Source organism: Nilaparvata lugens, chromosome 6, assembly GCF_014356525.2.
Source record: "Nilaparvata lugens isolate BPH chromosome 6, ASM1435652v1, whole genome shotgun sequence".
Classification (NCBI taxonomy): Eukaryota; Metazoa; Arthropoda; class Insecta; order Hemiptera; family Delphacidae; genus Nilaparvata; species Nilaparvata lugens.
Window position 1 is genome coordinate 2,104,887 of NC_052509.1, and position 12,938 is coordinate 2,117,824.

At 34.5% G+C, this 12,938-nt stretch overlaps 1 protein-coding gene across 1 annotated transcript in view; it reads right to left on the reverse strand.

Annotated features, from left to right (window-relative positions):
* The window catches only part of LOC111048682 (sodium-dependent proline transporter), an 82,716-nt gene that overhangs the window by 20,152 nt on the left and 49,626 nt on the right, over window positions 1-12,938 (reverse strand). The window contains exon 3 of the mRNA XM_039431327.1: window positions 10,144-10,275. Within this exon, the coding sequence (XP_039287261.1) occupies window positions 10,144-10,275 (132 nt within the window). The remainder of the gene's footprint in view (window positions 1-10,143; window positions 10,276-12,938) is intronic.

Here is a 12,938-nt window from a genome sequence, read left to right on the forward strand (position 1 = left end):
AAGGATAATACAAAAGGAAAAGGAGTTTCCTTAGAACACCTATATTACCGTAAAAATCACACTATAGAACTATTCATCATAAATCAGCTGTCTAGTGGACTATAATACCATAGAGAAAGGATAAGCATAAGACAAGCGTAAGGCCACAGACAACTATTTGTTTGTCTCTGATAATACTACCCGTTCAAAAACATCGAACATCTTGAAAATGTATCTTTCCATCAACGTTAGTAGACAGTTGTTTAATAACTTTGTCTTTCCATAAGCTGAGGCAATGATTCTAGTTTGGAGTTATTGTGTACGTTCTGTGTACAGTAAATTATTCCAATTCCAATCGTAAATTGTTCCATCACGTGACTAGTGCAAAATACGCCATTTCAAAATCGTTGGTTCAAGCTTTTGGCGCGCACATATAAAGTTGATTTACACTAAAATGTGTCGTTTACTAGCTGCGTGAATGAAAAAAGGCTGTTTTACATACTTACCGTCTAGAAAAGTGTGCATTTCTTTTATTTCATTACTCTCAAATTTTCTATACAGAAAAATTAATTTAATGAATGGTTATCAAACATAATATTGTTGGTTATGTATTCTATGGTAAACAAACATCAGCGCATGCGCAGAGAAGCAAGCAGACTACAATAATCGACCAATGAGAGCTCAGATAGGTGGAACTGTACCAGGTCGGACAAATTACCACGCTTCAACTGTGGGGTAGGATTTTGGAACTGGAACTGGTTTCTGGTACAGAATCTGTCAAAACTCTTCCCATGGAGCGCGGAACTTTGTACCTGGTAAATTGTGTATCGGACAATTTACCACATTCCATGTACACAGAACGGGCCATTGATAGAAAACATTTTGTTTTACATTTTTCTTTTTTAATCTGATGATTAAAATTGCAACAAATATTATTGAAAAGTAATTGATTTCTAAAATCATGAAAAGTGAGAAATGAAGTTTGTAGGAAATCAGCAATATGGCATTTATTTTGTTAATTTCAACACACCGATTTTCCGCCAATACGACAATACAGAATGTTCTCTGATGTGTTGATTGGATTGGCGTATCGACGGCAGCCATACCTGATAACAGCACTCACACTCACATTCCGGGACGACACGTCACGGTACGATAGGGCAGAAAGCTCTATGTATATTTAGGATTTTTCTAGACATTTTAAATTGATAAATCATTTATTAATTTTTGAGAAAACAACAACAGGTCAATGTAACTTAATGAGCGCGAGTTCTACTGTTCACAGAACTACTAGTACCATTAGAACTTATGGGAATTATATTTTTACTGTACTGTCACTGTTGTCTGAGAATCCAGCTTAACTGAGCAATTGATGAAGATTCTAGCAATTATTCAAGAATCTCTACAAAATTATTTGGAATATTGTGTTTTAAAACCGAAAAAGAATTCTATTCTTATACAAATACATTATAAGCAGGTGTAATACGCTGCTTCTCTTATCGTATCTCAATGTTCAGCAGACTCCAAGAGTTTCCACTCTCTTGTTTAGGCTAAATAACCTCCAAAGATGGAAGCTTTCTGTCTTGAAGCATTAAAAATTACAACCCATTATCTCCGTTGAGTAACAAATAGAACCCACAAATATGCCCCACGGTGTTATCACGGCGGAAAATCATTAGTAATTTATTGTATCAACAACTGTTCTCTGGAAGGAAAAGAGAAGAAATTACGCTGTAAATCTTGGCAATCGTCTCTCTATCACAATGACTAACCTCAGCACTGGATCAACAATGCTCTGGGGGCTTCTGGCTCAGGCAACCACTCCATAGATATATTATCATTGCAAGGCTTATTTATCTCCTTTGCGGAGAAACCACTACATAGATATATTTACTGGATTTTTTTGCTCATTTCTCGTTTCTCTCAGGGAACCACTCTATAGATGTATCATGAAATTTAACGCTCGTTTCTCCCTGTTGCCAGAGTTCTACTACATAGATATGTAATCTGGATTATTTAGCTCCTCGTTTCTGCCAGGGAATAACTCTAGAAATATTATGTTGCCCATCCTTGCAAGAGTAAGTTACCTCTACATAGACATAATCTGAATCTTTTGCTAATTTTTTCAGTTATGTGAGAGTCATTCGTATATTATGTGGTTTTGTATTTGGTAATCACTACATAGATGGATAATCTTGATTTTTCCAGTCGAATTTGAGGGGATTCTAAGTTGATTTGAGTCCAGTTAAGGGGGTGCCAGTCGAATAAGTTAGGTTTACAGTTGTGGTCAATTGTGATTGTGGTACTGTGGCACAAACTGGTTTCATCAGCTATCTAGGTCTGGTAGTGGATGAGAAACTCTCTTGGTCTCATCACATTTGTAGATTGAAAAATTATCTCCACCATATACTTAAAAAATTCTACCACCTTGGAAAATGCATCCCTTCAGTTGTGCTCAGGCAACTCTATTTTGCTCTGATGTATTCCAAATTAAGTAATGGTATTAGTTGCTGGGGATCCACCCACAAGACCCATCTAGCACCTCTAATTGTGCTTCAAAAAGCCATAGTACGGTGTATGAAGGGTGTGAGCAGGATCGAACACTCTTTTCCTATCTTTCAGTTTTGCAATTGTTTGCCAATGCGCTATAAATATTTTTTCAAAGTCTTATCATTCTTTTACATGTCATCAGGCAATCGAAGTCGGCTAATGTTCGAGAATGATAAAAATGTATACAGAACTAGAAGAGTAGTTGAAAATTTAGTTAGACACCCCAGGGTGTATAACACTTTTTTCAGAAATCCTTTGTTTTTTTTGGGGCCAAAATTTTCCAACTATCTACCTGATTACCTATATAAGAAATATTGAGAACAAAATACTTTTGAAAAAACAAATATCAAAATGGCTTATTGGATGTCTGCCTGAAACTATTGAGAGTTATTTTTCTGTAATTATCTGATTCCCATTCTATTATAATACTTCTTTTACCTTTTTTTTGCACATACCAACATGGAAGAGAAAGATGTGTGAGTGTGTGTGTGAGTGTAGCATTAAAAACTTTTTTTCACTGACCTCCTACTTGCATACAAATTGAGAATAATTTAGCAAGTAGTATTTTTATTTTGACAGGAACTAACTGTATAGAAGTTTATATCTGTATAGAGGTTTATATCTTTATTTCACTGAGTTGTGTTTTTTTGTCAAAATAAATAATGATTTGATTTGTGTATGCAGAATCAATGTAGCATCAGTATTGATCAATTATAATACCTAGATTTTCTTTGAATATATTCAATCCATTATAAACCATGAATATCGTTGAATAAAATACCATAAATCGTAAAACACCTATCGGATGTGTTTTATACAAAATGTAGTCCTATCCATCCGCGAACCACTAAAATGTAATTGCTATAAATGTATCGTGAGAATCACTGTAAATATGAATTCAATTCAACATTTTATAAGTAGATTCTTCGTTTATACAATGATAATCACTACATATATATATTTCATGCCCGATTCCACCACAAATTTATTTCGTTTGAGTTGCTTATTTTATCTATTTATTTATTGGATAGAGAAAAAAATACAAAAGTCGGAAAGGAAAAACAGACTATTGCCCAAAACTCCTTCTATTTTCTAATTTTGTCTCAAATCGTCCAAATATCTTGAAGGTTATAACATGATGATAAACACATAGAAATATAAATTCGATTTCTTGGCATATCTCTCAAGTCCATAAAAAAGCCAGACTTATATGAATAGAAACACTCAACTCACATTGGCTACTTTTTAACAAATTAATAAAAACATTATACAAATCTTGTAGTACCCTTTATTTTTTAAAAAGCTACAAGATTTTTATATTGTTTTTATTAGTTTATATGAATAGGTATAAAATACGATGTAATGCTCATTTATTCACTATGAGAAACCAGTCATATGAACGGACATAATTATAATCATGATAATCACTACATAGATATAACTTTATTCTTCCACTCATTTCTCCCGTCCGCGGGAAACCAGTGGTATATATAGATATATGAGATAGGAAACCTCGAAGCGTGCCTTGATTGATGTGGAGCGCTTATTTGGCCACCACAGCGCCGCTAATATATATAGTTATAATTTATCAGTGGCTCACAACAAGCAGTTTTACTCCCGTATTTATCTTCTTTTCGGGGCGATATTTATTACTGCCTGCCTTCCTACTTGCTCACTATCGTCTGAAAATCTTTTACGCTCTCTCTCTACCTCTCACTCTCTCTCACCCGAAATCTCTCTCTCTCTACCTCTCACTCTCTCTCACCCGAAATCTCTCTCTCTCTCAGCCTCTCATCCGCCATTTTGCCGTTTGCACACATTCATTAAGTTCATTGGGAGACATCATTTTCGTTGTTGTATTCAGAAAATAGGCACTCTTCTTATAAGGCTACTGATTATTAAAACAATTATCAAGTACCCCTTATATTATTGCAACACTTCTAAAGTGAGGTCCACGTTATATGACAGTATTTGTTCAACTTTGGTTTTGCTATCCTTGTCTATCATTCGACAAAGCCGGTGGTACTATCCTTTTCTAGGTCCACAACGATGCCAATTATGTTTTTGACAGTTTTGAAATATAATTAATTAATGCAGAGAATCGGCATCGCTATTCTCCTATCTTTATCCACTGCCATTATAACGTGAACCTCACTATATTTTCACTCTTAAAGAGCCATTTTCAAGTGTGAATAAGTTACTTTCCTGCATCTTTATATACGTACACACTGATGGCTCATGAAGAGTTGAAAGTAGTAGCGTTGCAATAAAAAAGGATACTTGAAAACTTTGATTGTGTTTCAGAAAATAGAATTTCAGTTGTTCGATTCATAGGAATTTGAATAATAAGAGAAAGGACTATGTTCCTATTTGAATAATTATTTAAGGTTGAAATGGTTTCAATCAATATCATTTCAAATTCAAAGTAACTTGAAATCTTGATACTCAGTTGGAAACATGCCACAACAGTCTTCCATTATTATCAAGGAAGGAATCATATCACCATTAAAATAATCAATTCCATGGTAGGAACCATAATATTATCAATTAAAGAATCAGTTACTCATTTCAAATGAGTTCCTGTACGCAGTGGCGTAGCCAGAAAAATATTTCTGGGGCGGATTATAACATTAGAGTAGAAATCACTTAAACTTTGTAGGAGACACCGGGGGGTGTGAAGGTATGGAATACCCTCACCAAAGGGTGAGGTATGGGTGTCCTCTCCCGGAAAATTTTGAAAATATACCTTCAATTTGGTGCGATTTTACGCAATTTCCACTTGAAAAAAAAAACATTCCGTTCAAGTTTCTTTGGTGATCAGTAGACCACTTATTATTTCGATTTTCCCTTGAAAACTTCATAGGCCCTGTTGGTTAAATATATCCCTTATATATTTCTGGACTTACATTGTATAATGTAATGAAAATATTTTATTAGATGCTAATTTTTGTGGCTGCTCCAGTCACAAAAGATTCAGGTTCCATTTCGTGTGGGGGGGGGATACATCCCCATAACCCCTCCCCCCATGGATACGCCACTGCCTGTACGAGTAGGCCTACTATTATTTGCATTGTAGCCTACTGTGAACTATGAATGCAATCGGTTTCATAAATTTTATTTATTCTATAGACTATATTTAATATTAATATCAAAGACTCTGGTGTAATGAAATAGTTATTTGTGCAACTAGTGCGCAAAGTGACAGTTTGCTGCACCGAAAGAAACGTTTACGCCCGAGCCGTAGGCGAGGGCGGAATGGTTTCTTGAGTGCAGCAGAAGAACTTTGCGCACGTATTTCACATTAAGTTTTTCCTACAGTTACCATTGAATATGAAAAGTGGGTAATTATGGGTAAAATTGCCTGAAATGCATCAAATGTTTTTCTGTGTAATTTTATTATTGATAAAAACCTCAATCCTAAATCCTAAAGTCCTCGTTGTCCTTGGTTATAATATATAATGAATAATAATTAGCGCGTTGTGCTTCGTTGCACCTCTGCTCACTATAGCAGCCCAGTCACTGTTACCAACTTCATTTTGATTTTGCTGCACTGTTGCTCCATATAACCTACTAAGTATTTTGCGTTGCCATGTTGCAAATCTGGAGTGCAGAAAATTTTCCCGCACTATAGCGGAAAAGTGATTCTTTGCGTTCTGTAATCAGTGCAGCAATGGCCACTTTTCAACGTAACTGTAGGAAATAGTAATTTTGCTTGGTGCAGTGAAAGGGACTGATCATTTCATAGACAACTAGGCGATGGAGGAATATTGTTCTACCTTTATATCCAAATACAGTAGCTGCCAATATACACGATATTCATCAGATATGTCCGATATTAGTCCTAGCTCAATTGAGAATTATTGGGAGAGAAGTTCAACAAACTCATGACACAATACTTGCCAAGTATTACACTTTATACATCAAACATGCTTCATTGAGAATAATGGCAGGAATATTGATGAACTTTATGACAAAATATTGTTCAATAAATCACAATATGAATACCAAATATGCCAAATTTATTATTGATGAGGAATATTTGTCCTTTACTGAAGGCGTATCTAATATACCAATATAATAAAGAATTGGAAGCAATCTGCTATTAATGAAGTACAGGCTACATCTGATGTAGAAAGTAATTATTAAAATTCTTATTATTTCAGTTGGGTATTTTGATTATTAAATAGGATAGGATGAGCGTACTATGAGTGTCATAAATATAATAGTATCACATCATAAACAGCCATAAAATATTATGTGAAGCCTGAATTTTCTCTCTTTTTAGTGTATATAAGGATGAGTACTTTCTTACTATGAATATGAGTGCTATGAACAGTGATGTTACTCGAATTTCATGTTTTTTAATATTTGACCGAGCGAAGCGAGGTCTAAGATTCAAGTCGACAGTTTTGAATTTTTCTTTATGTTTATTTCCGCATTTACGGCTAAACGCGACAATAGATTTTTATGAAATTTTACAGGTATGTTCCTTTTTGAATTTCACGTCGACTTATACATAAGGTATTTGAAATTTTGCATTTTAAGGATAATACAAAAAGAAGAGGAGTCTCCTTCGAACGCCAATATTACCGTAAAAATCAGACTATAGAATTTTTAATCATAAATAAGCTGTCGAGTGGATTATTAATTGCATGCCATTGATAACTAGAAATAGCATAGTATTTTCACCCGATGTTTCTCTGCTTTCAACTCGGTAAGTTTTTGATGATAGTACGAGTAGCATAGATGTGGCATAGTTGTTTACAAAAACTTATTAGCATTGTCGATACAACAACCCGAACAGCCATTAGTTTTTTACACACCGATATCTCGCCGACACGACAGGACAGGATATAATTAATTACTCTGATGGACAATATTAGAGGAGGCTGTGGCTTATAACTGCGCGAAGTCTACTGTTCATAGAACTACTAGTAAATACAATAATTGAGAAAATAGTCAAAATGAAATCCTAGAGTTTTTTCATCATAAACATAAGACTGTGTAATCATCACAATGAAACACTGGAATATTGTCTAAAAATATAACGAATTCAATTCGAATGGATAAACCAATCCATTGGTTTAAATATTTTATTTTTATTTCTAACAGTATCTGATGAAATCCTAGATAATAGATTACTCAGTAACTGTACTTGAATAGTTAAACAACATAACTCAGGTCAAAAACTGAATTATTAATAGAGAAATTAATTCAACGACAATGGTAGTAGTTTCACCACCAGTACAACATATCTCATTACTGAGATCTAATTTTTCAAGAATCTAATCCATAAAACATTTTGAACTGAACACTACAGCTTTTCAAATTCCCACTCGACTACTAGTTAGTTTCATAATACGACGTCATTCTCTGTCATCACTTAACTGAAACCCAATAGAAGTTCAATCCACTTGTTTGTCGATTTCACTTGCAAGACACGTTCAATTTTCGCAGAGAAATTTAATCGGCGGAAATTCAGTCTCTCTATAGTGAAACTCCGGCTCACTTTAAACTGTCTGCATCCCATATAAATGCTTCCCTTTCAACTTATTCTGACAGTTTCAAGTGAATCTCCCTATAGCGCCAGCCATTCAGTTTGCAAGGGGTTTAAACGTGTATATAAAAGCCCGGGAGATTTTCACAACACTTTTCCGCCTATTTATGTACGTACACACTCGCTCTTGGTTAAATTGAAAAGCTCCTTCCCCCTGGGTATTTTGCTCCGCTCTTGATACGCCAAGGCTACCGCAAATATATTATCTACTTTCTCTCTTGCTTTCACGTATCTTTCTTTCCGCACTTGCTAACTTCACGTCTCTTTCTTCAATTCAATCTATCTTCTCTTATTGTTTGAAAATCTCGATCATTTTCTCTCCTCACACGTATTTATCGTATACTTCACCTAATATTATAATCACATGTTCTTTCCTCTACTTCTCAGCCAACCTCTCGTGTTATCATTTTTTACATTCTTTTCATAGCCATTATAATAATCTTTTATCTTTTAAATTAAATGAATTATAATAATTCACATAATAATAATAATAAAAATACTCATGTCGGTTGTGGAAATATGTCGAAGTATTGACTTGGTAGACGAGGTGCTGAAGAGAATGCAAAAATCTGTTCTCCTTGACACTGTACGTATTGTGCGCAAGTTCATAAAATAGTCAAACATTGTTATGAAGATGAAAGGAAGGTTGCATTAAAGTGCCCCTTTTTGAAAATATTTCCGCAAGAGCGTGCTTATAGAAGGGATAATAATAATTATTACAGTGAGAAAATATCCAAGTATCTCCCCCTGGCTGCTGAAATCAGGGATGTCTGGAAGCAAGAAAAAGTTACAACTGTCCCTGTAATTATCTCTACTGTTGGAGTGATCAGGCAGAAGGTTTCAGCGAACCTCAGTCGCCTTGGTGTCTCAGAGAGTGCAAAACATGGAATTCAAAAGGCGGTTGTACTTAGCACGGTATCAATGATTAGATCATTTTTAAATTTGACAGAATAGAGATGTACCAAAGTCTTGCCAATGACCGACTTAGGTTACAATAAAAATGCTCACTTTGTAAGTGATGAAATAATTGAATAATAATAGAATTTTATTGCCATTCAACATAATAACAGTTATAGACAACGACAAATCAGATAGTCAATTATAGTCATAGTCAACAAAATAACTTAGTCATACACATACAGACATAACTTAATCATAACATAATAATATCCCAATATGTACAATAACCATTAAAAACGTGGTTTAGGTTTCCCTAATTAGGTTTAAAATTAACATACACATTCCCTATACTCCCTTATCTTCACTCTCCGTGCATCATCTTTCATTGTAGTTCTCTTCTTTGTATCTATTGCAACTTCTTCCTCTTTCTCTTCTGTTTATCTTTGTTCATCTTTTTCTTCTTCAACTTATTCTTATTTTTGCAGTATATTTAGTTTTGTTGAATTGCGTGTGATAAAATTAGTTGTCGGCCTACTGTCCTGATAAATTCAACACCTCAAAATTATGCCATACAATGACAATTCTCTACTTATTATTATAATTATAATTACTTATACTACTCATAATTATTTTAACTACCTACACTGGTTTTGAATATTCAATTAAACATCTATCAATCGAAAATCATAATATGTAAACTAAACTTTTGATTATATTTCTGGCTTGATGTCATTGAGGTTGAGTGGTAGAGAGGACTTAAAAGTCCTAACTCCGCCTAATAAAGACTTTTTTAATTTCATTTCATCGAATTACTTCAATATTGATTTACAGCGGTTGCTGTTCAAAAGGGTAGCCCACAGTATTTTGGTTCTTGCTAAAAGGGGATTAGTTCAATAATAAAGCATGAATATTGCTCGATGAATGAAATTATGACAAATTGATGATAATCACAGTTAATCAAGCAATACAAAATATCGATGAAAACATTTTTGATTATCACAGGAATTTATCTAATTCAGTAGTCTGTTGCTCTCTCCTAGTCATTGCTATATGATTTGTAATTGCATTAATAATGAAATATATTCCAGCAGGATATAGTTATTGCATCAGTTTCACAAATTACACTTCTGAAGCTGATAAATTATTTTCAAACTTGCCTTTTGCTATTGGACAGCAATTCCAGAGTGCTATTGGCCCCACTCCTGCGAACTGGCCAATAGCGAGCTCCAGAAAGTACATTGGCTTCCCAGCCAACGCCAGCATTATAAGGTAGGGCACGAGGAAGGCGCCTGCAAAACAATGAACATAGCATTAGAAAATAAAAAAATTATCGACAGAATATTCCCAAGTCCATGGTTCGATTCACTTCAAACTGTTAGAATTGTTTGAATGGGGTGCATTGATGTTATTTATGGAAGCATGTTGCCAGGAGTGATGATATTCAAGAGTTTTGACAGCCTGGAGTGGATTTTTCTATAAATTCTTGATTCTTTGCATCAGAGTGGGTGAATAAATGGAGTGTAATGGTGGAAACGTTCTCGGTCATTATGAATATTCAATTTTCTCATAATAGTAACTAAACATTGACAAGCCTGAATTTATTCATTGTTTATTTTATTAACAAACACTTATAATTGAACATGAATGATTGACACATGAAAAATGCAAACATTCAGCATTTTTTCTCCCAAATTTAGATAGAGTGAAATAATTCAACATATAAAGTAAGATGAGTGAAATAAAATCCAACATAGACTGAAATGTTAGGTCTCTACTGTCACACTGTTTCTAGTAAAAATTATCCACACACAAAATTAAGAATTTGTTGAGATGAAATGAGATTCCTTCATAACTGTATATTATGAATAGACAATAAAAACCCATCGCTCACTTCCCAAATTATCAATATCTGATAATGATTACTATTGAAAAATTAGCTTGACATATCACATTATTTATCATGCATTCAAAGATTTATCCTTCCGCACACCTCTCAAATTTAAATCTGCAACTCAAAACACAGAAAATGCTGTAAACAATAACTATTCACAAATATGTAAAGTTTGCACACGAACTTTGAATGTGAAATTCTTGCAAAAGTTTATATAAAATGCTTGGTAAAACCAAAGACAAGATATATTTAAAGTATTCTTTTTTCGATAGTAAAACATTCACGGGAACGTTTTGGGTTCTTTGCAGGCGAATGGAAATGTTCTTTCCACGTCATTTGAAGAATGGAAGACGACGTTGTGGAAGATGAAGATGAAGGAAAAAGACGAGGATGAGGAGGTGAAGGAGGAGGAGGAGGATTAAGGAGAAAAGCGAGGTCGTCAACGTATTGCAAGAAACAGTATCAGCTGCAAAAGGTAATAAATTTTCAATATTGCTTTTGTCTTCTGCGCAGCGGGAGTTCTGCTAGCACTTGAAATGCTGTCAACATATCCTGTTAGATTTTATGAGTTCAATATGAGACGCCAAACAGAGATTTCCACTTTTATAACTTGCAAGCTGCCAGATTGAACTATGCTCGATTTTTGCAAATGTCAAATTCCCATTGAAAACTTTATGATTGAGTGATACACTCTAGTTTTCCTATTAGATTCTTCGCCATTCATGTGGCTTGTATTTGTTTTGGAGATGAGTATGCATTGAGTTTCAATGTGAATGAATTGTGGAAATATTCATGAGTGGGCTGTAGTGGTTATTTATATTTGATAGTTTTATGAACGGGAATGTCATGTTGAATAATATGTCTTTATCTGAAGAAATTTTAAGGATAATTCATGAATGGACTCGATTGTATGGATATATAAGTTGGATTGCTTCTGTGTATCTTATGTTGAATTATATGTTTTTATATGAAGAAATTACTAGGCTGTTCTGTTTATGAATTTGTTAGTTTGACTACAATTAAGTTATCAATATTATCAAGTGTTTCGTCATGGGAAAACAACATCAATAAATTCGCAGTTTAAGTTAAACCCCTTTCAAGTTTGATGCACGTTTTAAGTAGTCAATGTACAAATATTTGCCAAAACATGTATATTATGTACAAAATATGTATCAAAGACAAGTTATCTAGTAGAATTAAGTTGTAAATCCGGAGTTATAGAGCTCAGCATCACATTATATCTGTCAACCCTTTGTTCCATTACTGAATTAAGCATCAGACTCTTTTATCAAACTTGATCTCCAAAAAACCATGTGAAAATTTTATTCAATATCTTCGAAATTTCTCACAATGTGTCACAGTACCGAATGCCTGAAATTTCCCTCAATCCCTTTACACTGCACATTCCGCGCTTCTTCTGCCATGAAAGCGATTGAATGCATGCATAAATCATCCCCAATTTTATTCCCTGCGAGGAATGACATATGAATCGGGACTTTTTCGAAAAATGTGTCGGTCTATTCAGGGTCTCGGTTGGATGTCGTTTCATATTAACTGATGAATTACTGTCACCAACGTTAAAGAGGCTTCCCTGTTATTGCAAACGCTCTCTCTCTTTCTCTGTCAGTCTCTCTCCCTCTAAGTTTCTCTTTCTCTCTCTTCTCTTTCTCTCACACACTTATCATTGTTAGCCTCTTTGGGCTCCTGTTCATCTATCCTTGTTCGTCTTTTTTGTGCTCCTTTTTCCATCCTTGTCAGTCTCCCTTGTGGTCCATTTTATATTCTTGTCCGTCTCTCCTGTGGTTCCATTTTCTATCCTTGTCAGTCTCCCTTCCGGTCCATTTTCTATCCTTGTCCGTCTCTCCTGTCCTTAATTTTCCATCCTTGTCCGTCCCTCCTGTGCTTCATATGCTCCATATTCCATCCTTATCCGTCTCTCCTGTCCTTCATTTTCCATCCTTGTTCGTCTCTCTTTCGATACATTTTCTATCCTTGTCCGTTTCTCCTGTGGTTCCATTTTCTATCCTTGTCATTCTCTCTTTTGGTCCATTTTCTATCCTT